Raw genomic sequence first — 27635 nt, 5'->3', positions numbered from 1 at the left:
GACAAGAGCCCTGTCAGGGCAGAAAATTGGATGCATGTAATTACCGGCCAATTTCACTGACATCGATTTGTTGTAGAATCATTGAACATATTTTGTGTTCAGACGTGATGATCTTTCTAGACTCTGAGAAGCTCATCTGCAGGAACCAGCATGGTCTAAAACCATGCTGGTTTTAGGGAGCAGTGGTCGTGACACAGCTGGCCCTCTTTGTGCATGATATACAACAGTCTCTAGATAGCCGCTCCCAGATTGATGCAGTATTCCTCGACTTTCAAAAGGCGTTAGATTCGGTTCCGCACAGTTGCTTGCTCCAAAAAGTGCGCACTTAGGGTCTATCCAATGACATATGCGGTTGGATAGGAAGTTTTCTAACAGAGCAGTATGTCATCCTGAATGGGGAGACTTCTACAGAATCAAGCGTAACATCAGGTGTGCCCCAAGGCAGTGTAATAGGTCCACTGCTTTTTATGATTTACATAAACAATATGGTTGATGGTATTGACAGCACCATTAGACTGTTTGCCAGTGATGCTGTAGTCTAAAAAAAGTAATCACGCGAAAGTTGTGAAAAATCAGTGAGGATTTGCAGAAAATAAATGCTTGCTGTAATGGCTGGCAGTTATCTCTCAATATTAGTAAGTGTAACCTATTGCGCATAACAAAGCGAAAATCCCCATTAATGTAAGAGTACAAAATAAATGCCCAGTCTTTGGAAGCAGTAATATCCGTCAGGTATCTGGATGTGACTATACAAAGTGATCGCAGATGGAACGGTCAGATTACACAAGTAATGGGTAAGGTGAACTCTAGATTGCGGTTTATTGGTACAATCCTGAAGTGATGCAGTCCTTCAACAAAGGAAATTGCTTACAATACATTAGTTCGCCCAGTCTTAGAGTATTATTCGTCTGTATGGGACCCTTACCAGTTGGGTCCGATTCAAGAGATTGAGAAGGTCCAAAGAAGAGTGGCAAGATTCAGGACTGGTACATTTAGTCATCACGAGAGCATTATAAATCTCGTTGAATGTTTGAAGTGGGACACTCTTGCAGATAGACGACGCGCTAAACGGAAGGGGCTGCTCACCGAATTCCAATTTCCGATCTTTGCCGAGGATGTAGAGCATACATAATTACCAACTTTCATATTGCTCAATGATCACCATTCAAAGAAAAGGGAAATTAGAGCTCGTACTGAGGCGTTCATTTTTCACTTGCGCAATCCGCGAGTGGAACAGGTGGGGGAAATATGACTTCGGTGCGAATAGTGCCTTCAACCACACACCGCCTGTTGGCTAGTGGAATATACACTCCTGGAAATGGAAAAAAGAACACATTGACACCGGTGTGTCAGACCCACCATACTTGCTCCGGACACTGCGAGAGGGCTGTACAAGCAACGATCACACGCACGGCACAGCGGACACATCAGGAACCGCGGTGTTGGCCGTCGAATGGCGCTAGCTGCGCAGCATTTGTGCACCGCCGCCGTCAGTGTCAGCCAGTTTGCCGTGGCATACGGAGCTCCATCGCAGTCTTTAACACTGGTAGCATGCCGCGACAGCGTGGACGTGAACCGTATGTGCAGTTGACGGACTTTGAGCGAGGGCGTATAGTGGGCATGCGGGAGGCCGGGTGGACGTACCGCCGAATTGCTCAACACGTAGGGCGTGAGGTCTCCACAGTACATCGATGTTGTCGCCAGTGGTCGGCGGAAGGTGCACGTGCCCGTCGACCTGGGACCGGACCGCAGCGACGCACGGATGCACGCCAAGACCGTAGGATCCTACGCAGTGCCGTAGGGGACCGCACCGCCACTTCCCAGCAAATTAGGGACACTGTTGCTCCTGGGGTATCGGCGAGGACCATTCGCAACCGTCTCCATGAAGCTGGGCTACGGTCCCGCACACCGTTAGGCCGTCTTCCGCTCACGCCCCAACATCGTGCAGCCCGCCTCCAGTGGTGTCGCGACAGGCGTGAATGGAGGGACGAATGGAGACGTGTCGTCTTCAGCGATGAGAGTCGCTTCTACCTTGGTGCCAATGATGGTCGTATGCGTGTTTGGCGCCGTGCAGGTGAGCGCCACAATCAGGACTGCATACGACCGAGGCACACAGGGCCAACACCCGGCATCATGGTGTGGGGAGCGATCTCCTACACTGGCCGTACACCACTGGTGATCGTCGAGGGGACACTGAATAGTGCACGGTACATCCAAACCGTCATCGAACCCATCGTTCTACCATTCCTAGACCGGCAAGGGAACTTGCTGTTCCAACAGGACAATGCACGTCCGCATGTATCCCGTGCCACCCAACGTGCTCTAGAAGGTGTAAGTCAACTACCCTGGCCAGCAAGATCTCCGGATCTGTCCCCCATTGAGCATGTTTGGGACTGGATGAAGCGTCGTCTCACGCGGTCTGCACGTCCAGCACGAACGCTGGTCCAACTGAGGCATCAGGTGGAAATGGCATGGCAAGCCGTTCCACAGGACTACATCCAGCATCTCTACGATCGTCTCCATGGGAGAATAGCAGCCTGCATTGCTGCGAAAGGTGGATATACACTGTACTAGTGCCGACATTGTGCATGCTCTGTTGCCTGTGTCTATGTGCCTGTGGTTCTGTCAGTGTGATCATGTGATGTATCTGACCCCAGGAATGTGTCAATAAAGTTTCCCCTTCCTGGGACAATGAATTCACGGTGTTCTTATTTCAATTTCCAGGAGTGTATATTGTAGATATGTAGATGTAGATCTTTTTTCTTGTCATGGGTTGTGGTGGGGGTGTGATACAAATTCCACTTCGTGCCTAAAGGAAGGGAGACAGTGCCTGTGTGGTGGAATGGCCAGTGCATCTGCCTAGTAAGCAGGAGATGCGGGTTCGAATCCTTTGTTGGTACGTATTTTGATTTGTTGCTTCGGCCTACTTCATTATCCTTCTGTTTTTTCACTGTTAACAAGTTTGTTTGTGGGCAACAATTATGATTGCTAATGTAACTGTTCTGAGTTGTTTTCGTGCTTTTTTCCCTGAGTATGAAAAAAAATTTCTGCAGCTAATAGCAAAAGGGAGAAGAATATTAAGAGGCTGTGAGGTGAACTCGGTACTATGGAGTAACTGGAACTTAGTACCACATTAATCTAGGTATAGTTTTAATCTTCCAGGAAGTTTAACATCAGCACACACTTTGTCGCAGAGTGAAAATCCCATTTTCGAAACATTCCCCAGGCTGTGGCTAAGCCATGTCCCCGCAGTATCTTTTCTTCCAGAAGTGCTAGTTCTGCAAGGTTCGCAGAACAGCTTCTGTGAAGTTTGGAAGGTAGGAGATGAGGTACTGGCAGAACTGAAGCAGTCCAGTACACAGTTTTAATCTGCCAGTAAGTTTCATATCAGCGCACACTCCATTGCAGAGTGAAAATCTCATTCTGAAATCATTATTAAATCCACATTCACAAAAATTCCATGTGCAAAAAGAATGATATAAAGAAACAATGAAACCAAATGAAAACTCATATGATTAAAATGTGACAAAGGAATAGAAATAAAATTACACTTAAGCCAATTAATTAAATAAAAATATCGATCATTCACTTCGATATTTAAAAATAAAACATTTTAAAGTTTGTGACGAGATACGAAGCCACAGCCTTGAGCATGTGAAGGCCTTACGCTACAGTTACACCACATGACCAACCTACAAAATCTTTCTTTCACCACTGGTGAATATCCAGTAAAATTTTTATTTTTTAAAATTTTTATTTTTTTGGTCAGTTACTCGCAAATGAGGGCATACCTGGGTGAATGACGGCACTGTGTGATACCTGGGATCTTAACGTACATCATCATATAGATGGTTTCAAAAAGTTGATCCCACTGATAGGGACTTCTCCATGTTAGTAAAAACTGGTAAAAAATAACACGCTATCTAACAAGATGAAACTAACAAATTTTTTTTTAAGAACATGTTGTGAATGCCTACTTACTCAGAGAGATCTCTTTAGATCTGAATTGTGGCTAAAATATTTAAGTTACAGTGGTCAGTCACACATATCCCTAACTTCATGACTTGACAACAGAATAACATTTCAAAAGTGCCCATTCAAGTCAAACTATAGTTAATCTCCACATGTTTTACCACTCTATGTATCACTAGTTTTTACTGAATTGTCATTTCGTGTGTTATACAGAGAAGAGGAAACCTGCTGAATCCTGGTTGTCGTCGTCAGTTATCAAATTTGAATTATCTCAGTTTTTTGTTGGCCAGAATAAAACATCAAAATAGTATAACTTCAAAACATCTTTCATCTACCACAAATTAATGACAAAGTCATAATAAAAATAGTTATTAATGTCAGATGTTTGCACAAGAATTGCATTAGGTGTAGACAGCCTCAGGGAACACCTACTCGTGTAATCAAAACTGTTCTGTGGTAGTGTGACATAAATATTAGTGAGCATGGTAGAGAAGGCCTTATTTCCTTCCACATACCCATAGGTGAGCTCAACAGCATTAATTCTCGAGTCAACTTTCCAATTAACAGATTAACTTTTTTAAAAAATATTAACAGACTCATAACTCCTTAACTTTCGTGGAGTCCATTAAGTTATTTAGGTACCTAGTGTTGTTGATGCCACACCACCCGCAGAAATCATTCTGACAAGTTCAGATCAAATAGGTGTGCAGTTACACCAAGGTGTGCACAATTGATGTAAGCAGTTTGAGAGAGACTGACTAGCTGTTGGCTGTTTGCTTGTTTACTGAGTTTGTGTTAAATACTGCTTTCAGTTGGTTAGTGGATTGACTGACTGTGGAAACTAAATCATGAAATTAGATTCTAGCTCTGCAACTAATGAAAATCTGGGGCCATGTTAAAATATTACATTAAATTTGTAACCAGATTGTGGAAAGAAATACTTTTGAATTGTAAATTGATTGCCTAAACAAGACAGTTAGGGCTTAGCCTTAGAGCCTTAATTTAGTTAATTGATTTATTAAATAAAATACCCTTATAGTGCTGCAGTTGAATGAATTTTTTTCTGTGGGCGAAGGCATTGTGTCTCCTAAATGAGCTGTGCTCTTGGATGCAAACTTTAACATAGTGATGTTCATAAAGGGAAATATGCACATTATGCCAGATGCTTATTCTCCTGTGGTTTCATTCTCCTGTGATTTAACATTGATAACTAAATAATTATAAAACTAAAAGATTAAACTGTTTCTTTATTTATCTTCTATGTCCCACCTAAACTTACCGCTAGTGAAAACATTTTTATCGAAGCAACAGTAATAAGTTTTATTCACTTGATCATTTCAGTACTCACCACATAAAGTTTACTGTTAAAAGTTAATGAGTAATTTTAACTTCTAATAAATCTGCTGTAAAGTAACGTTTTAAAGTTTGACAAGTTAACTTTTTAGTAATGGATTAATGATTAGTGAAGTTAGCTTTTTGATTAACATAACCCGGCTATGCATATAACCTTTCTTTTGCTGTGAAGTAACTGTCTGTTTAAAAAGTTTGTGTTGCTACTCCCCCTCTCTTTTTTTTGTGTCTACATATAGCACCATTTAATAGAGGTCAGGGTTTGTTCCTGTCTGTCTGCTTGTGGGTTCAGTGGTACATAACTTTTATTATAGAAGCAAAAATAAGCTACTGTAGTGTGTTATGCAAGAAAGTTGACTTTGTCACATGTTCGAGCAGCTATTCAGGAATGAGCTTTCAGCATATTGTTGTGCGACAGGAGCTGGAGTGATTGTGACTCAGACACCTGCAAGGGTGGCAGGACCGACCGAGAGGCAATACAGACTTTCTGTGATGTGCCAAACTTGCGTAAAGTTTGCATGCGGCGTGGTGCCAAATCTGGTGTCTTCCGTGCACTCTACAACAAATGCCAGAGACTCTCCGAGCTGCGCCTGCATTACACGCAGAAGCTCAGCTACTCAGTAAGTGTAACATTCCGTAAAGTGTTGCTGCTTAATGTTGGAGATTACCATATTTCTTTTAAATATTTGCCATAAAGTACTATGCGAGGTGTGATCAAAAGTAACGGGAATTCAATTTCACAGACTTACATATTTTAATTTTTGAATAATATAGATCAAAGAATTTGCATTAAATTTTGCTTGAAAGAAAAAAAAAAGTTGACTGGTGTTTGACGATTCTACTGTAATACTCAAGTTTACGAGTGATATATACTTCACAAAGAGGATTGAGAAGGCATTGAAGCTAACGACCCTGGATGTCCTAATGCATAAATTACTGATGACAATGTTGAAGACGCAAAGAAAATGGTTCTGTAAAATTGTCCAATCACCATTAGAGAGGTTGCTGCTGTTGGCTTATCCTTTGGCTCATGCCAAACAATTTTTTGGGATGTTTTTGGCGTGAAACATGTAACGGCAAAGTTTGTTCTGAAATTGAATTACAACAGAAACATCACACAGACATTGCCCAGGAATTGCTGAATTAAGTCAGCAGTGATTCAGAACTTCTTTAGAAGATTGTAACAGGTGACAAAACATTGGTGTGTGTGTATATATATGGTCATGACATGGAACGAAAGTCAAACAGTCCCAGTGGAAACTGTCTAAAGAGACATAACCTAAAAAATAAAGCAGAGGCAATCACACTAGAATGTTCTTCTCACTGTTTCCTCTAATTACAATGGTATAGTGCATTGAGTGTTCCTGCCTTATGATCATACAATCAACAAAGAAGACTACCTGGAAGTTAAGTGTCATTTGTGTGAAGCAATCTAAAAAAAATATGGAAAAACCACTCATCCAAACATCATGATATTGTTCCCTCTAATGCAGTGCTTGTTTGTGATTTTGTGGCAAAAAACAAAGCTGTTAAATTACCGCAGTCATTGCATTCGCTGCGCATGACCCCGTGTAACCTTTTTCCCTGATGTGAAAGGACATTGTCACCATTGATGAGGTAAAAACTGAATTGCTGAAGGAGCTGAATACTGTAACAAGAAGTGAGATCCAGGGGTGCTTCCTAGACTGGAAAAGGTGTTGGTGAGAGTATTGTATCAGGGGGATTACTTTGAAGGCGGCAGCGGCGATGATGATCAATAAATAATAAATCTTTAAGAAAAACAAATTCCCATTACTTTTTGATCACACCTTATACATGAACTAAACTAGCTTTCCCCTAACATTTGCTCTCACAGTGAGGTGGTGTCAAAAGCTAGTGAACACAGGTTTCTAAATTCTCCAGTGTGTGTTGTTTTCAGATGAAATCCTTTACAATTCTTTATAGTAATGTTTTCAACATATTTGCTGTTTAAATTGGTAATAGACGAAGAATTTAAATACCTGTTAGTGTAGCATCTGTGTAGCCCACAGCAGGAGGTAAAACATTGGGAAAAAATTGCACCCAAAACCAAACCTAGAGTCCCAAAACAGATGTTACTGAGAGATAACACTGGCGACTCCGACCCTCCCTCCCGCCCCCGCCCCCTCTTCACCCGCCCCCGCCCCCTCTTCACCCGCCCCCTCTTCACCCGCCCCCGCGCCCTCTTCACGCGCCCCCCCTCACTCCCTCCCCCCCTGGATTAAGACCTGAATATAAGGTAACCCTCCTTTTTGAAAAGGCTTCTTGAGAAAATTTTACTGTTAGCATTTTTTGCCTAATCAATGTTACAAACTGTTGTATTGGAGTAAAGTATCTGCCTGGAAAAGTTATTATACTTATTCCAAACTTATGCCATTTAATGATTGTTGTCATTATAATGACACAAGGAGAAATAAACAAAAGAAATGATTCACATTAATGACAAATAACAACTACCACCACTGTTGTCTGGGATGATAGTTTTACCTGATCAGTGAGGTGAGCGAATAGGCAATGTATTTTTGTATGTAACCAGCAATGAAATTTATAATCTTGGTTGTCAGAGTTCTGACTGTTTCTTCCAGATATGTTGAGATTTGTGAGGTTGTGGTTATGGTGGGACCAGAGAACACAGCTGTTTGTTCCAAATACTTCGCATTCTCATGTCAATGTAGACATGAATTATGCTAAGATTTTCCTTTATCCTGTGCTTCCAAACCTACCTACCTCCCTCCTTCCGATACCTCAAGGCTGTTAACATTGCTTCATGAAATGTTAAAGTATGCTGGTGACCCCTATGAGACTCCTGCAGAAATATATGCTACTAGCTTAGCACCAGCGCCTTTGCTCATGCGAGATTTTTTGTTTTTATTTAATTGGACTTTTATGTTCTTCACAAATTGCAACACCTTCTAAGTTTTTCACACTAGTTAAGGCCATTTAAGCATGGTCTTTTTCAAATGCTCTTCTGACCAAAAAGGGTTTCTGGTAGTTGGAGTCCACAGTTTTTGTTACCATGGCTTTTGCATTCTTGTGGAGATATTTTCATAGCAACTTTCATCACTTAACAAATTTTTCTTTATATCTGAGAAGTGAAGTAGCAGTTTCCATGAATTAAACTTTGAATTATTTTTTTGTAATGTTTTTTAAAATTTTCTTTCCCTATTGCACACCCTTAGGGATTCCATTTCCAGAAACACTGCAACATGAAATTTTTTTTATTTCTAACCAAGAAGTAAAATACCAATTGTCATATCTGGCCTTAAAAAATCCCTTAGTAGTTATTCAGTAATTATGTTAAGGCCTCTATCTTACCTCTATCTTACCCCCTTAGCTGTTAAATTTCCAAACATGCTGAAACTCGTATTTTTTATTTTCTGATTGAGAAATCCAATACCAGTTTTTGTAGTTCTGGCTTCAAAATCGCCTTAATAGGGACATACTTTCAAAAAGCCTTTCATCCCCTATTTCACCCCTTTAGGAGTGGAATTTTATACAATCCCTTCTTAAATGATGCCTAAAGTGTAATATCCACACCCTCTCCAAACTTCAGGTGTCTATCCTTAGTGGTTTGGGCTGAGCGATGAGTCAGTCTGACCCTATGTCATCCCCTTAGGGGATGAATTCTCAAATATAGTGATATGCATATATTTTATATTGCCAAGTATATGTTTTATTTGTAACAGAAGTACAAATTTTTATAGATTTAGCTCCAAAATGCATGCACAATGAAATATTTCCATAAAAACTTTCATTCCCTGTTTCACTCCCATAGGGATTTAATTTCCAAAAAAATAAAAACAAGTATTTTTCCCTAGTAAGAAGCTAAAATTAAAATTTCATAGAATTATCTTTAAAAATGCTTTCAACAAAAATATTTTCATAAAACAATTTCACCTCCTCAGGGGTTAAATTTCCAAAAACACTGAAACACGAATTTTTATTTCTAATCAAGAAGCCAAATACCAATGTTTGTAGTGTAGGCCTAAGAATACTTCAGTAGTTGTTGAGTAATAAGACATTTTCAGAAAAAAAGCATTCACCTGCTATTCAACGTTCAAAGGGTTAAATTTCCAAAAATGCTGAAAGACTTATTTCTTTAATTCTGAATGAGAAACCAAATACCAATTTTTGTAGGTCTAGCTTCAAAATTGACTTAATAGTGACAGTTTAAAAAAAAAGTACATCCCTGTTTGACCCCCTTAGGGTTGGATTTTTGAAAATATCCCTTTATAAATGGCATCTACAGTGTAACATCCATAGCTTCAAATTTCTACTCTTAGTGGTCTGGGCTGACCAGTCAGTCACAGTAAGTCAGTCAGGACATTGCCTTTTATTTAGAGAGATTGAGTATATGTCTATTTTTAAAGTCACTTCAATTTAGACAAGTGGATTCAGGCAAACTGCAGTTTAAATGTGGTAGATGTTCACATAAAGCCAGGATACATTCACAAGGCTGACAGTGTGACGAAATATGTTGTACTCTCACCTCTCTGCTCCCCCAGTATGTCACAGTTCTCAGCTGAGCTGGTGTCATGGCCACCATTCTCAATTCTTCAAAATAAAACTACATGTGACCTCAATTGCCATTATTCAACTGTAGATGCAGAAGACCCTATTTTAATCTACTGCACAACGTAAAAAGTGTTGACATCAGTGGCAAAAGTTTAATCTGCAAGTGTAAAGTTATCCTGTATGTTTTGAATAACAAATTTTGAGAAAAAACCTCATTTTATTGTATAAATACATTTCATTCTTATTCTAGTCCTGCACTATATTTTGAAAACTAGTTCTTCAGCTAAAGAACATTCAGCCCCTTGTGAAACTGGTCATGAAGTTCATAATGTATGTACCAGAGAGTGGCACCTGTATTACTGTATTTTAAGACTACAAGATGCCCTTTTTTCTTTGACAGATTTTCTCCAAAATTCAGGTGCGTCTTATACTTGAAAGTGCTGTAAAAATGTTCAGTGTTTGATTTAAAATTCCTGCCAGTTCCAACTGGTACGAATTGATGAATTGCAATGTCACACGTTTTCAGGAGGGATGTTTTGCTTTAAAGGAGTAAGATTTTTATACACAGACCAGAAATTGAGCAGAGGCAAGTTATTTTGACCAACTATTGCCCTAAAGCAGTGGCCATACCATTTTTCTCTCTATCGCTTGTTATGATGTAAATATTCCCTACTACCCTTGCAAGATCTCAGACATAAGGAAAAATTGTAGGGGCAGAGCACCTGCAACTTGTCACAGCATAACTGTCCAGCCAATTTACCGTCCAGATTGAGTCGGCATAATTGTTTATGAATGCATTAGGCAGTGACATTAGATGATCTTGGTATGACTCTCTTGGTACTTCTAATTTCCAGGGTTCCATTCATATGTATTTCATCTTCAAATTCCAATTGGTCAGAGTTGAAAACAAATTCCTTACTGAATGTTGGGATAACTTTCTCAGCTACAAATTTTTGGGCCAATTTTGGATTCTCATGTGCGTCGTTTGGTTTTTCTTATGCACTATATGGTCATACTGCTGTGGACTTATTCAGACTCTGTTCGTAATTGTGTTTTTTTTTTTTTTTTTTTTTTTTTACTATGTTGGAGATGACCTATGTATGTAATTGTTCAGCACCTGCTCCTTGTACAAAGATTGTCCTTTACAACATTTCACTGGAGATGGGATATGTACTTCCTGTCAGGCAATGCTCATACATGGCTCAACACCTGTTTGTGTCACATCACTTGCTAAGCAAATATCTTTGTTATTGTACTCCTCATGTACATTGTTCATACAGTCGAATGTACAAAACACTATGCATTCTATTGACTAGAAATGATAATATTTCATCTGTCACTTAGTTGTTGTTGCCATTGTTCTGCAGTGTATCAATACCACTAACACTGTTCAGAATTCTCTCTCGATGAAGCAGTTCAACTATGCTCAGCAGCCTTTTGCTGTGCTCACCATTACATACTTCCTGTCCTGCTCCATGTTGCCATTAGTAGTTATTGTGTTTGCATGGTAGGCAATATGTGGGGGCATCAGATGTCATAAACACCACTGCCCTTTTGTGACGTTGCACTCGAGGAGTTCCTTGTTAGTCACAGAACTTGTCTTTTTCAGAGTTCAAAGTCATGTGGGTGTCCTAGGGAACAAATTGGCTGACCACTTGATCAGAGAAGCGATTACTTGTTTTGACAATCCTGGGTGCAGGTTTGTGTCTGCAGAGGTCTCTACTTGCTTGGAGAGGAATATCTGGTGGGCAGCTCTGCATTCACACTCTGCAAACCACTGTATGGTGCATGGAGGAGGCTATTTTGTACTACTTATAGTCACTTCCTTTCTTGTTCCACTTGCAAAAAGAATGAGGGAAAAGCGATTGTATGCCTCTGTACAAGTCATAATTTCTCTTATCTTTATGCTTGTTATGCGAAATGTACATTGGCGGCAGTAGAATGATCTTACAATCAGCTTCAATTGCCAGTTGTCTGAATTTTCTTAACTGTCTCGTGAAAAGAAAGTTGTTTTTCTCTGGCGATTCCAGATTGAGTTCACAAAGCATCTATGTAATACACGTTGGTGAAACAATGGGTAACAACTGTAGCGGCTTGCCCCTGAATTGCTTCGATCTCTCCTTTTAGTCGAGTGTGGGTCGCACTATATATATATATCTCAAAAGTAGAATCTCCTTCCTCCTGGGTCTCTATGATGTGCACAGTCTTCCAAATGCTTTGCCTCTAATGTTGGTTGATGAAATATGGACAGTTGAACTGGTTCTTTGTTTCATCTCAGGAACTTGTTTTTTATTCTCAGATCTAATGTTTTAATCTGTTTAGGGATGGGGTGCCTCCTGCCACATACAGGGTCATTGATCCTACCACCCTACCAGTGACTCCACTCATTTTTATTGTACACTTTTTAAAAAATTACTTTTAACTGTGCCCTTTCATGTAATTCCTACGAATGTGACATTGATTCCTCATCCTTGGTACTAGCATGTGACAGAAAAGCACATAAGTTTTTTGAGTCCTTGGTGAAAGTGGGTTCTATTTCCATCTGTAGCACTTTGAATATGCACTCAAGTGGCTGGAGTCTTGGGATACCTCCTGATATTGTGCAGTGCAGGACTCAACAAGTCATTGCAAATCCCCTGAAGAAGCTGTTCATAATTGTGAATGTGTTGCTGCTGCAAGATTTTGTGCACGAACTGCCCTCCCAATTATGTCTCATAAATGTTCACTAGGATTCATGTCTGGTGCTCTGAGTGGCCAAACTATTCACTTGAATTGTCCAAAATGTCATTCAAACCAATCGTGAACAATTGTGACCCAGTGACATGGCGCATTATCATCCATACAAATTCCATGATTGGTGGGGAGTGTCCATAAATGGTTGCTAAAGGTCTCAAAGTAGCTGAACATAAACATTTCCAGTCAATAACTGGTTCAGTTGGACCAGAGGACTCTGTCCAATCCATGTAAATACAGCCCACATCATTATGAAGCTACCACCAGCTTGCACAGTGTCTTGTTTGGAACTTGGGTCCATGGCTTCATGGGGTTTGTGCCATAATTGAACCCTACCATCAGCTCTTACCAACTGAAATTGGAACTCATCTGATCATGCTACAGTTTCCCAGCCATCTAGGGTCCAACTGACATGATCACAAGCCCAGGAGAGGTGCTGCAAGCGATGTGATGCTGTTAGCAAAGGCACTCAGACCTGTCATCTGCTGCTGTAGTTCATTAACACGAAATTTCACTGGACTGGCCTGACAGATATCTTTGTCGTACATGTCACACTGCTTTCTGTTTTATTCTGGGCAGTGTTGCTTGTGTGTTACCACTGACGACTGTATACAAATGCTGCTGCTCTGTCATTAAATTAAGGCTGTCAGCCACTGTGTTGTCCAGGGTGAGAGGTAATGCCTGAAATTTGGTATTCGCAGCCCACTCTTGACACTGTGGACAGTGGATTATTGAATTCCCTAACAGATTCTAAAATGGTATGTCCCAGGTGTCTAGCTTCAACTACCATTCTGCATTCAGAGTATGCTAATTTCCATTGTGCATTCATAACCATGTTGGAAACCTTTCCACATGAACCACCTGAGTGCAAATGACAATTCCACCAACGAATTGTTCTTTTATACTTTGTCTATGCAATAATATTACTATCTGTATAAGTGCATATCACTATCCCTTGGGTTATTGGTGGGATGGTTGCAGAAAGGATGTGTCTTGCCATATGTTAGTCCCAAAGGACTCTCCAGTGCACTGACTTACCGACCTGTTCATCTATCTCCCCTCGTTTTACTATTGTCAACTGTACTTGTGTTCATGCATTATTACTTTCGTTAATGTCTTACCCCAGCCACAGATAAGGCCTGGGGGTTTGTAATAGGACCCAGCCTGCTGATCAACCTGATAAATATACTTCAGTGTCACATGCAACTCTCTCATCTCTGGAGTCAGTACTGTTATTGGTGCCTCAGTTTTGTCACTACCTTGTACATTTCACAAGACAGTCAGATTTGTCACTTATTCCATATTCGATATTCTTCGAATAAGGGACTGATGACGCTGCTTTTTGTTCCCTAGACTTCAACCAAGTTGGCAGTATGGAAAGTGTGTTGAGATAGATTGTACCAAAATGTAGACATTTCAAGTGGAGCATTTGCTTGTATTGAAAAAATGCAGGATGGTGGAAGCAGTGGTAACACTGATAATAAAAACTCAGGATTTGCCAGAGAAGACTGAAACATTTGCATGGTGAATACCGGCCTTTGTCTTGAGACTCCTGGAGATGATCACTCATTTGTCAGATTCACTATTTCCCTTCTTTGAATTTGTCCAACAAGCATGCAGACATAACAACAGTTTGTCAAATTTTTATCCCCATTTTTGTCAATGCTGTGTGCATCATGTTGCAAAGTATTTTGACACCATGGGAATGGCTTCCAATGCAGACAAATCATTTCTTGCAGTGACTTCAGCACTGCAGATGAAAAGAGAGAGAGAACAAGCTGCTGCTCCAGGGAATGGCTAAAATAGATATATATAGGGAGTACATAAAGTCCAGGAACACTTTAAATTCTTTATTGCACAAGAACCAAACATAGTACAGATATCATACATATGTCATTTTGAAGCGAAACCCTGAAAGTTTTATTCATGTATACTGCCGCAGTGTAGTTTGGTAATTTGCCGATGGTCAAGTACGGTAAGGAGTCACCAACAAAGGCGGCCATGTACCACTGGCATAGGAAATTCGTTCTGGTGGGTTGCTTGTGCCTGGCAAAGAGAAGCAGACATCCCAGTGTGAGTGAATGCGGAGTGCATATGAAAGACATTCATAAGGAGTCACTGGGTATTCTTACTTGGACGTGTTGCAGCAATGGCTGATGCCTCAAATGCAGTCAGATTCTCCATTCGTTTTTCAGCAGGATGGGGCTCCACCCCATTTTAATCGTGAAGTTCATGGTTACCTGAACACGGAGCTGCTGCATCGATGGGTCGGCCATGCTACAGAAGTGGATAGCTGTTTCATGAAATGGTCTCCCTGATCACCATATCTCACTCACTCTGACTTTTCTGTGGGGACACATTAATGATCTGGTGTATGTACCACCTATACCACATAACACATGATGAAGCAGAGGTCTGGGAGAGAATACGGGAAGCGACTGCCACAGTCGATGATGCCATGCTGGGATGGGTAAGGCAAGAATTAGATTACCGTATTGACGTCTGCCGGGTCACTCGTGATTCGCGCATCGAATGTTTGTAAAAAAAAAAAACTTTGAGTTTCTCTTCAAAATGCAATACGTATGACATCTGTATAACCCAGTGAACTTCATTGGAGCTCAGCGCACATCTGAATCCTGATGTTTCGTTGCTCAATGCGGAGAAGGCGAGAGACAAACCTCGTTGCAATTCGTCTCGTGTTCGATTCACCAGATACAATTTGTTGGTGTGTACCGTATGGCAGCCCAAGTTTGTTACAAATGTTATGAATTTTCTGCCTTCAGTCTTTGTTAATCACATTGTGCACTTAAGTTGATCATTTCTGATGTTGGACATGTAGACGGTCAACCAGAATGTTTAGCTTCCACAGATTCTCAGCCTGCCTTGAAGCACTTGAACCAATGAAATGAAATGTTCTTGCTTGAATCGGTGTACACTCAACAAGTGCCATTGTCAACATCTGGTGGATTTCAGCTGTAGTTTTCTTCAAATTTAACAGAAATTGATGCAAACCCGTTGCTCCTTCACATTATCCATTTCACAATTTGCGGAAGCACTGAAACAGTTCAGACATGCACAACAACAACTCACAACTGCATCCACCAAAGGTGACGCAACTTTGTGCCGCAGTAGCTAAAACATGTACCACAAGACGTCTAGTGGTAGAATGTTGTTCTGTTACTGGTTTGACTGTTACAATGAAATTCTTAGGTATTTTGGGTTGCACCTCATATGATGTTAATTTTCTTCTTAACATCTTCCTGTGTAATATATGGCTGGGAGAAAGGCAACACTCTACTGTTCTTTTGTTTTTATCTTAGACTGTAGTGTGAGATAAATTGTAGAAAAATTCTCACCTAAAATGCACAGTGAAACATCAACACAAATGTCTGCCATCTTGTCAATATAACTGTCAAATTTCTAACATGTCAGATGTGGTCTGTGTGTGACACACACAAAACAGTTGCAAACTGTCAGTTACTTGACAAAACTACTTAAGTTTGGTAAATAGTTTGGTCATTTACAGGAGTCTTTAGGTGACAAGTAGTTAATTTGGTGATTGTGGATGAAGTGGTTGCATTCATGACTAATAGTTAGCTTACTAACTTTCCTTCACTAGACTGGTACATCTGTCATGGTAATTAGCAACTTCTATTGCTGTAAATTGATCATATGCTTTGGGACTGACAAAAAGTATTTTTAAACTACCAGTAATGGTGTTTGTTTCCCATTCCTTTGTTTGTGGGTGTGTACAGAGTAAGGGAATTGTTTGGTTCCAGGTGCTGAAGAACTTGGTTGAAAAGTGTTCCGGGATACACACTCTGAGGATATCCAATGAACTGCTGAAGTCTGAGAAATTCTCAGAGGCAGTGTCCCATTTACAGAACCTACGTGTGCTGGATCTGGAAGAATACTTTTCGGAAAACACTCCCGTGCTGCGACCTTTGGGTGACGGGTGCCCACGACTAGCCGAAGTTGACTTTGGGTGGATGACTATTGATATGGAAGATCTGAGGTACTTCCTGAATGCCAAGAGGAACACCCTGAAATCTGTACGCATGAAGTGGGCAATGGTTGGAAAAAGGTGAGTGTTACTACCTCTCCTCATACAATTGTATAGCTTTTCTAGAGTTGACTTCTGGTTCACAAGTATGTTTCAAATGCATTCAATCGTTTCATATAACACAGTATTGCAGGGATTCTTGTAGCGAGAATTTGGTCAGTGTATTTCATTCTTGTGTATACGAGGCACTTATTAAATACAAAATTATGAGGAAACAGTGTTTGTTCCCACGTGCAAAGTTAAGAAAACTGCCATATTTTTTGCGGTGTTATTTCCACTCGTAACATCGTTTGACCCGTATTTTTTAGGTTGTACTCAGTTCAGTTCTAAGAGTACCCAGCAGAACTTTTTCCTGCCTCCAGTTTTTGGCTACTTCAGCTTTTCATGATTTTTAGACTGCTTTTAGTGTGTTACAATGAAGAATGTTGCTTAAAATTTAAGTAATATGTTGAGTGAGTGGTTGCATAGTCACAACCTGTAACTTGGGAAGTTTTTGGAATGTCCCCCAGGTCTCCATTCTAGGTTCATTACTTTCACACTTCCATATTAGTGATATTCTACCATCAGTTCTTTTTGCCTCTACTTAGAAATGGCATAACATTTCCAGGGTTACTAGTTTGGTGTAACACTGAAAAAGAAGCCATCTTTCATCACTGGCTGCAGGATTAGGAAACATTTTTCTAAGACACACTGGCTTTGAGACTTGTCAAAGAACCCACTGTGTGATCTGACCGTTGTTAATGTCTAATGTCTAGTAATGTTTCTTAGTGTACCTTAGTGTACTTTTGATGAAAATTAATGTGTGGTTATAACAAAGATCCCATTTTTAATGGAAAATGACATAATAGTTAAAACTGAACATTGTAATGCTACAATTACAGCAGGGTGTATATGCCCCTGGAAAACTGAAAAAATGCAGGAATTTTTCATCCAGGAAACACCTAGGAGTTTTTTAGAATTATGGGAATTTTTGTTTTAGATTTGTTAAATTTTTGCAATTTTGACTGCTAAGGATCAACTCTTTAACTAAGAGTTTTACTTTAGCCCATTACTGCAGAATAATAATGCAACAGTAAAACACAAATGAGAAAATAACATCAAAATAAAACTAGTTGCAAAGAAAATGTGCTGTTGACAACAAAATGCAGTGCACACCCTAGAGCACCTGCCGACAGCAAAATGTCAGAGGTTTCAGGATAGAGACTATGCAGTATTTGGTAACAAACTGCTTTCAGTGAGTGCAAAATCAAAACTGTTTACATTTCTAACAAGTCTCAGGAAAATATTCCGAATGGTGGTTTTGGAAGCTTTAGTGTCAGTTTCCTTTTACACAAGATTAAATATTTTACGTGTGAGAATGTGCAATGAATTTCTTAAATCACGGAGCATTCAGAAGTCAATATGTTGAGAACCAGAAACTTAGAAAAATTCTGAGCCCAGAAAAGCAGCCATTTATGCCATTATGTAAACTTTTACTAGCACATTTGTGTCTGATGTATCTTGAAGGGGAACATACACTAAAAAGACCCAGCTTAAAGGTTAGTTTTTGTATTTTCTTTCATAGACCACAAATTATGCAATAACAATGGCAAAAAGTATAATAATCCTTCAAAAAAAGTAAGTTCTTGAACAATTCACACACAAATGGCTTTTTCTGTGGAAAAATCGAAGTGCTCAATGCAATATGTATTTGGCCAGGTAACCCACGAAATGCTCGGTGCACAGGTGTGAAATTTATAATTGTGCTAGTCAGAAATATTCAGATGCTGCAATGTACCAAAACACATTGTTTGTTGGTTTTTGTTTCCTGAAGTGCTGTGAAGTTCTACATCTGTGTAAAACATTTACCATTCAAAGGATTCATAAATTTTGCAGTTTCAAGGGAAAGTATGTTGTCACTTGACATAAAAAAAATACTGTAAGCTGGGGTATAGTGTATTTTTGCCCTGGAAAAGGTGTTTTTAACTGTAAAAGCTGGGGAAAATCCAGGAAATTACTATCTGTAAATGATAAATACCATTAATTTGGAATTACTCTCTGTACAGGATAAGCACCGTTAGCTTAGAGTTAAAATATATGGTCTTCTGTTTATTTGGGCTCTGAAATGTGACAAAAGTTAGATAGATGTCACAACCCATGTTTCCGTTGATACACAGGTGTGTCCTACCGCTGCTGACAGTCTGCGCCAACAGCTTGGAACGTCTGCAACTTTACGAGTTCGACATCGTCCGTGATGAGGCGAGGGAGGCATTTATTGCCCTGGGAAGTCTAAAAAACTTGCAGGAACTTAAGATTTCACTCATTGATCCACCACCACCCGGCTCAGCTGCTCTGGCATTTAAGTAAGTTATCTGTATAACACAGGCCTTTCTTATATGAATATGTAGTCTATTGGGAATGCAATTCAATAAAATTACTCAGGATTCTGGCTAATTGATTGAAGTATGTAATGGACATTTTACTAATTGTACCCCAGCTATTGTCAAGTAGTAGTTGCGTATTTTACAGTACCATCCTTATAGATCTGTGCTGTGTCGTGCTGTTGCCAAGACCTCCACCTTATAAGGCTGTGTCTCGTCAAATGTCGCAATTTTTTTAATTTCAAAATCTAATCAAGAGTGCATTATTTTTATGCAGGTTAATTGGTTTAAATATGATTTTTGTTTCCTTTTTTGCCATGCCATTTTCATCGTATTGACGTTTATTTGCTCTTATTTCTCTTCTATCATTCTTTTCTCATTTGGAATCTGCCTCTGTCACCTATTGTCAGCAACAAAGTGCCAACAAGGAGTGCTCACCTTTTAGTAACGCAGTAGCCTGTGTAGCCGGTGAGAGGATAGTTTCAGACGTAGCCAATGATAGTGAGAAATTAGTGTGCTTTTAGCACTGTAACTGAATTTCTTGTCTCGAGTTTGCTTGTAGAGGTTAGCTTTAATCACTGTAAACAAAGTGATCGTGATTTTAGTTCTTCTGCAACTTGTTGACCGCCATTTTCTCGGATACATTCCACATCATGAGATAGTGATTAGCTTCAAACACGCATTTAAATTCAGGCCACAAAATACATTGTCTGCTGCAGTTCAATCATTAGTCGCTTAAAATCAGCTGTCGACATAATATCTGCTGTTTCCAGTGTACCTCAAGATGGCCGCTTCCATTATTTCTTCACATTACAGGATAACAGCATTAGTGAAGTGACCCACCATGTTTGTATGTCACCTGTAACCGAGAGGTGCCCTCCAGTCAATGTGGCAACACTAAATTGGCAAGTGACAGCTGTCAACTATAAAGTCATTTTAATCGGACTATAGCTGGATCACACTAATTGAAAATTTTGACTTCCCCGCCTGTTAATCAGTTCCACCAACCAGATGTTTGTGTTCCAGCAACTGCACTTGGTCTGAAACAGATCATGCATTGTGTCCTTTAGCTTAAGCTTCCTTCAATAAAGGAACCTTAATCACCTGAATGCCCTGTTGGTGGTATTTCTTCCTGCCTCCTCGACTTGTGTATAGAATGTAAAAAAAGGTGAGTCATGGGGCCTATTCTCTCCTCGTTGGCATTTAATATCAAATAGCTGTGACTTTTCCCACTACGAGGAAAAATAAACCTGCCGTAATATAAACTGCATACTCGTCTTCCAGGGCTGGTGGCCTCCCAAAACTGAGACTGCTTGATCTACGAGAAAGTTTCGGTGTGGACAGTGACACGATAATTGCTGCCAGCCGTGGGTGCCCTGCATTGCGAGAACTGAGTGTCAGAGGTGCCGAGCTGCTGTCTGATGCTGCTTTCTCTCAGATCTACCGTCTGCAACACCTTGAAATGTAAGCTGTCTTCTTGACTTTGCACTGTAGATCAGACAAAGTAACTGAGTAATGGAGTTTTTATGGATTTTTGTTGCTTCGTGGTAGCACAATTTTGTATTTAAGATTGAAAAACAAACTGTTTTTATCCCAGTGAGATTTGTTTATTTTGATCCAGTTTCCAGCTTATTGGACTATAGTCGGTTAATGACTGCTCCCAGTATCTACAACAGTAGTGTCCACAAGAGACTAGTATGTAGCATGGATACAATAATACGCGGTAGGGATACAAAGGTGTACAAGCAGGAGCAAGCCGTGCCAGTGACGTCGGAGTAAACTCGACAAACTCAGTATCCCACAGTACCCATAACGTATTGTTCTGATTGCTTTTATATACAAAGATGAGGTTATCACAGTGTGGATTTTTGTTAGACTTGCGCTAGAGTACAGAGTTATGCCATAATTATCAAATATTGAGATTTTTTTAGTCTAGGTTTTTAAGTGAAAAATAGTTTCGCTGCATGGCTGTAAGAGACAGGTATGTTAGAAATTAAGTTTCATATATTTCCTAAAAACAAGACGAATTGAAAATAAGTGCTTGTAAATGTGCAGATTAGTATTCAGTTGAAAAAGCATGTCTGCTCAACACATTTTACCGATTAGGATTATGAAAGGGGTTTGAAAAGTGAAGAGTTTAACATTCTTCTGAAATGGAAGTAGATAACTGATGGCCTAATAATGAGAGAGATATTCTGGCACAAAAAGAAGCTACCATAAAGAAGTAGAAAATATTTTACAGGTAAATATATTACCAACTAATGAAGAAATTACTACTAGACAAAATATTAACTGTGAAAACATACTGATGTTAATGCGACAATTAGAAATTAAGGAAACAAAAATAAGACTGTAAACAAAAGAATGTCAATTTACTAAACCCAAAACATGTTCAGAGGGTGATCCAGGTCTTTTTGTGAGGGTCAACAAGTGGCTATGAAAGGAGGGTGTACTAACTGGTTACCTGAAGATTCTACAAAGACTGAAACTTGGTTTCCTACCTTATAAAGCATTATCTTTTGTCAGGGACATACCGAAATATCTTCCTAGTGAACTAACTATTAAAAGAAGACTCAGGTAATTAGCATTCCTCCAGGTTTTATTGATTTGTGCCTCAGTGTTTTGAAAACCCAATCAGTTATTCACAAAATTTGAAACATCTACGTGATTACTCTACTATTCACAATAAAGTGCCTGGCACAGGGTTCTGTGAACCACCTTCAAGCTGTCTCTCTACCGTTCCACTCTTGAACCGCATGCGGGAAAAACGAGCACTTAAATTTTTCTGTGTGAGCCCTGATTTCTCTTATTTTATCATGATCATTATTTCTCCCTATGTAGGTGGGTGCCAACAGAATGTTTTCGCAATCGGGGGAGGAAACTGCTGATTGAAATTTCATGAGAGGATCCCGACACAACGAAAAACACCTTTGTTTTAGTGATTGCCACTCCAATTCACGTATCATGTCTGTGACACTATCTCCCCTATTTCGCAATAGTACAAAACGAGCTGCCCTTCTTTCTACTTTTTGATGTCATCCATCAGTCCCACCTGATGCAGATCCCATACTGCACAGCAATACTCCAGAATAGGGCAGACAAGTGTGGTGTAAGCAGTCTCTTTAGTGGATCTGTTGCACCTTTTAAGTGTTCTGCCAATGAATCACAGTATTTGGTTTGCTCTACCCACAATATCTATGTGATCATTTCAATTTAGGGTCGTTAATATAGATCAGGAGCAATAGAGGGCCTATAACACTTCCTTGGGGAACACCGGATATTACTTTTGTTTTACTCGATGACTTTCCGTCTATTACTACGAACTGTGACCTTTCTGACAGGAAATCACGAATCCAGTCCCATAACTGAGGTGTTACTCCGTAGGCATGCAGTTTGGTTAGAAGACACTTGAGGGACAGTGTCGAAAGCCTTCTGGAAATCTAAAAATATGGAATCAATTTGACATCCCCTGTTGATAGCACTTATTACTTTATGAGTATAAAGAGCTAGTTGGGTTTTACAAGAACAATATTTTCTGAAACCGTGCTGACTGTGTGTCAATAAATCATTTTCTTCGAGATACTTCATAATGTTTGAATACAGTATATGTTCCAAAATCCTACTGCAAATCGATGTTAGTGATATAGGCCTGTAATTCAGCAGATTACTCCTTCTTCCCTTTTTGGGCATTGGTGTAACTTGAGCAATTTTCCAATCTTTAGGTATGGATCTTTCTGTGAGTGAGTGGTTGTATAGAATTGCTAAATATGGAGCTATTTTATCAGCATACTCTGAGAGGAACCTGACTGGTATACCATCTGGACTGGAGGCCTTGCCTTTATTAAGTGATTTGAGCTGCTTCGTTACACTGAGAATATCTACTTCAATGTTTCTCATCTTGGCAGTTGTTCTTGATTGGAATTCAGGAATATTTACTTAGTCTTCTTTGGTGAAGGAGTTTCGGAAAACCATGTTTAATAACTCTGCTTTAGTGGCACTGTCATCAGTGACTTCCCCATTGTTATCATGCTGTGATGGTACTGATTGTGTCTCGCCACTGGTGTGCTTTATGTATGACAAGAATTTCTTTGGGTTTTCTGCCAGATTTTGAGAGAGAATTTTGTTTTGGAAATTATTAAAAGAATCTCGCATTGAAGTACGCGCCGTATTTAGAACTTCTGTAAAACTTTGCCAATCTTGGGAATTTTGCATTCTTTTAAATTTGACATGAAAGACTTAGTTCTCAGCTTTGGTGAAATGAAAGTAAACAGTGATTCATGTTTTGACCATGCATAGGAGATTATCAACAATGCTCAAGTTGTGGTCATCAGAAATTTGGTAGGAAAATGGTGCAGTCCATTTATTCTAACTCTGAGACAGCTGTTCCTAAGGGCTTGTTGGCTGAAATGAATAAAGAAGTTGAATCTAAAGTGGGAGCATTTGTGTGAGATATGGCAGTTGTGTGTGATATGGGTCCATCAAACAGAAAACTTGCAGGGAATTTGTAGGTTACATTAGATAACACAGGATTCGAAAATCCATCATATCAAAAGAAGAATTTTTTTGTGATATGCTTCAGTCTTTAAAATTGTTATGGAATCATCTACTTGACTAAAATCCGTTAGTTTGTTCACAAAAGAACCATTCATTTAGTCGAACTTCAAAACACTGGCGTAGATTTGTAATTTGAAATGAAAATGAAAAATGCTTAATAATATAATTTTTTGCAGTGAGAACCATGTTCTTTCTAATGAGCACTGTTTGTAAAGTTTTATAGAACATTGTTTTTTGCTGAATAAGATATAAGATACTGCATTTTTTACCTTTATACAAAATCAACTTTGCTCGTAATTGATTCAGTACTGGAAAATGGTGTATAAATGAAAATTCAAATTTGATACACTTGTGGTGCTAGGTTACAACCTGTACATGCCAAGTTTCATGTTTGTCATATCTTTAATACCAGAGATATAGCAGACCAAACTTTGAAATATTTTTGGGAGATTTTTCCTAAAATTTTTTGGCTGAATGACTAATTACTCTTTCGTTATTAGTCTTAAGAGATTGCATAAAGTTGTAAAAGATGGTCAAATTTCACTTCTTTCAAGCAAAATATTGACTTGGATACAATAGCTCAGTCACCAGCTGCACAGTCGCACATGGAGTCAAACAAATGACCAGATCTAGGCCAGTGTATTGTTTTGACGAATGTTGAACTTTATAATTGTTCACTGTGAACATGTCAATGTTCACATAAAATTTCAGTGAAATCTGTGATGGCCAATCAGGGAGATGTAGGTTTTGTGTGTGTGTGTGTGTGTGTGTGTGTGTGTGTGTGTGTGTGACAATTTAATAAAAACTGATTGGGCGACTATAATATGGAGGAAATTTTGCAGTGATTGTGAATTGCTCAATGTAAGTATTGCTCGAGGGGGTTCCCCTTATCTGGAAATAGCTCAAAACATTTGAGGAGACTGTTTGAACACTGGCCAAACCAACATTGGGGTAACAAAGATCATAAAAAGTGGGTGAGAGAGCAAATTGGCATGCCTGTAATGATCCTGACCTCTCCAGTTTTAAGTGTGCGTAGACAACCACTGCACTGAATTCTACAAAAATACTTTAAACTACACGCATACAAAATCCAATTGGTGCAGGAATTTAAGTCTCAGAATGCCAGCTGTAGGCTGCAGTTTAATGATGTTGCTGAGTGTCCTTCAAACATCTTGTTTTCAGACAAGGCTGTTTCACCTGAACAGTCACGTCAGTAAAGCAAAATTGCCGCTACTAGAGTGCAGTGAATCCTAAACTCAAGTATGATCATTCATACAAAGTTATTGTATCAACTGTAATATTAGCTTGAGGAATAATTGGATCATACTTTCCCAAGGACAAGACTGGTCCTGCAGTTACATTGAATTCAGAACATAGTGACAAGTGACTTTTTGGTGCCTGAATTGATAAAGCTTCCCTGATGGCAACCAATGAACATGGTTTCAGCAAGACAGAGCCACAACACACACATACAGACTGTACTGCAAATTCATGAAATTTTCCATCGCAAATTAATCTCCAGGAGGGGTGACATAAATTGGCCCCATGCAGTCCAGATAAGAGTTCCAGGGACTTTCACAATTGAAATAAAATGTCCATAGCAAAGTGGCAGCGATCCCAGTGTTTGTGCTGTGCTGTCGTGCAAAATTTTGTTCATCGTTTAAATGAATTCCATAGTCGTGCTGGATTGCATTTAAAGGACACTAAGTAGTAAATTCCATACCTGTATATTTCAATATTAAAGATTTTTATCAATAGACTTCAACCTCATTTTATTTTGACACATTGGATATAAACATTCTTTTGAGACACCATGTATAATATTGCTTTTGTGACATTCGTTTTTTGTGGCTGTGGTGTTGCTTCCTAAGTATCCACCACGTGCGCCCCCCCCCCCCCCCTCTCCCCTTTCTATCTATATTAGATTGTGATTTATTTGTGTAACTTTTTTTTAGAGATACTTATTTTGTCTTGCTTTATATCAAAGATGGTCTATTTCACAGATGCTGTTCATTGTAAGGATAAAATTTATTAAATTTGCTTTTTCCACCTCTTTCTGGGTAAACAATAGCACATTTGTGGTTTGTTCCAGACTGGACTTATCGTGCTGCAAAGGTCTTGGTGGGGACGTGATACCTTGCCTTGCCAGGCTACCGCATCTTCACACATTGTCCATGGAAGAAATGGAGTTTCCAAAGCTGCAGCCAGGTCTGAGCAGCATTGTCGAATTGTCTGGTTTGCGCTGCCTGACACTCAACTATTCCCTTGTTACTGGAGTCCCATTTGATAAGTTTCCTGGCAAGCTTGTCAATCTAAGGTAAGAAAAGAGCTTAAAGTATTTATACAGGATGATGCATTTAAAACTGCTTTTGGGAATATCTGGAAAACTACATATAGGATTTAAAAAAGGGTTGTGATGAGTTGTTTCTCTCTGCAGGGGAGATCCAATGACACCATGCTAGACCCCCACCCCAACCCAGGGGGGTGAGAGTGGAGTCAACTTTGAAATCTTAAATAGGAACCCCACTTTTTAATTGAAGACTAGCTTAACACCTGCTGCTTTGCTGGTGCAATGTGTATGGTCTGCACAGATATGTTTTTCTTTAATCAAATTTTTATATTCACAAATTGCAATGCCTTCTAAACTTTTCACACTAAAGCGACAGAAGCATGGTCTTTTCTGAATGTACTTCTGACCAAAAAGCAGTTGTGATGGCTTGAGTCCGAGGTGAAACTTCCTGGCAGATTAAAACTGTGTGCTGGACTGAAGACGAACTTGAGTCCTTTGCCGGTGAAAGGCAAGTGCTCTACCGACTGAGCTACCTGAGCACGACTCGCAACCTGTTGTGACGTCTTTACTTCTAGCAGTACCTCATTCCGAGTCCAAGGTGTTTGTGTTGTGTGTTCTTGTGATGATATTTCCATAGAAACTTTCATCTCCTAGCACACACGTCTTTATATTTAACTGACAAGTGAAATGCCAATTTTCATAGCTTTAAAATTGTTAATATAAGGAAATAATTTCTTAAATTTTCATGTATTTCACCTCTTTAGGGACTAATTTTCCAAAAACAGAAAAACAGTGAATTTTGTAGTTTTTATTTCTAACAGTAATTAAATACAAATTGTCATTGATTTAGCTTTGAAAATACTTTCATAATGAAATAATTTAGGAAACTTTTCATTCCCTATTTCACTCCCTTAGGAGTGGAATGTCATAAAAGCCCGTCTTAAATGATGCCTGCAGTAAAAGTTTGAAGTTTCTGCCCTTAGTGATTTGGAATGGGCAATGATGAGTTAGTGAGTCGGGACATTGCCTTTTATGTATAGAGATGTGGATTCTCTAGGGAAAAATACTTAAATTTATTTTTAATTTTTGTGGCGGACGGCTTTGTAATCAACCAATGTCAAAGGGATTAAAAAGTGTTGGAAAATGACAAGCAAGTCTCGGAATTGGTGAGAGGCAAGAGGACTCGCATAAAAAAAAATCATCTTGAAGGAAACAAAATACTACTATGCCCACATAGTTCCCGGCTAACACAGAAAGTAGTTTGATTCATTGATGAACAGACCAATGAATTGTTCCAACTGCTTTCCATTTAAGTGACATATGTGCTAGAAAGTAGACCAGTATGGACAAAGGAATGTATTATATTCTGGACAATCATTATTTTCGTCATTAAAAAAGTTTCTCATTGAAGAGCTAATAATAACTGCATCTCCTTTCTTACTAATCTGATATGTATTGCTTGTGATATAATTTATCAATAGTTTGTAACCTGTTTTGATTTTGGACAGTTAGTGACATTTATCGTTCAGTGAAAAAAATTTAAATAGGTATGTCTTTCCAATATAGATATGTCCAAAAAGGTTTTAAATGCCATACCTCGTATGCATATCAGAAGGAAAATTCATTCTAAAATTATGGACTTGAAAGCTACAACATATCTTGAGGAATTGAAAGTTCAGTGCTGCCAGTAGGCACATATTAAAAATGACAATATGCTAGCTTTTGGAACTAACAGTAGTTTGTTCCTCAGGGTGGAGCTGGAGCTAGTTATGAGACGATT

The 27635-nt window shown here is 39.3% G+C and overlaps 1 protein-coding gene across 1 annotated transcript in view; it reads left to right on the top strand.

Moving 5' to 3' along the window:
• LOC124718902 (F-box/LRR-repeat protein 7-like) overlaps positions 1 to 27635 on the top strand; it is a 48701-nt gene that overhangs the window by 11773 nt on the left and 9293 nt on the right. The window contains exons 3-7 of the mRNA XM_047244550.1: positions 5741 to 5942; positions 16368 to 16672; positions 18808 to 18993; positions 20296 to 20475; positions 25658 to 25882. Of these exons, the coding sequence (XP_047100506.1) occupies positions 5741 to 5942; positions 16368 to 16672; positions 18808 to 18993; positions 20296 to 20475; positions 25658 to 25882 (1098 nt within the window). The remainder of the gene's footprint in view (positions 1 to 5740; positions 5943 to 16367; positions 16673 to 18807; positions 18994 to 20295; positions 20476 to 25657; positions 25883 to 27635) is intronic.

This window comes from Schistocerca piceifrons, chromosome 10, assembly GCF_021461385.2.
Source record: "Schistocerca piceifrons isolate TAMUIC-IGC-003096 chromosome 10, iqSchPice1.1, whole genome shotgun sequence".
Taxonomy (NCBI): domain Eukaryota; kingdom Metazoa; phylum Arthropoda; class Insecta; order Orthoptera; family Acrididae; genus Schistocerca; species Schistocerca piceifrons.
The sequence above is the reverse complement of the archived record's forward strand: the minus strand, read 5'-3'. Positions and strand labels throughout refer to the sequence as shown.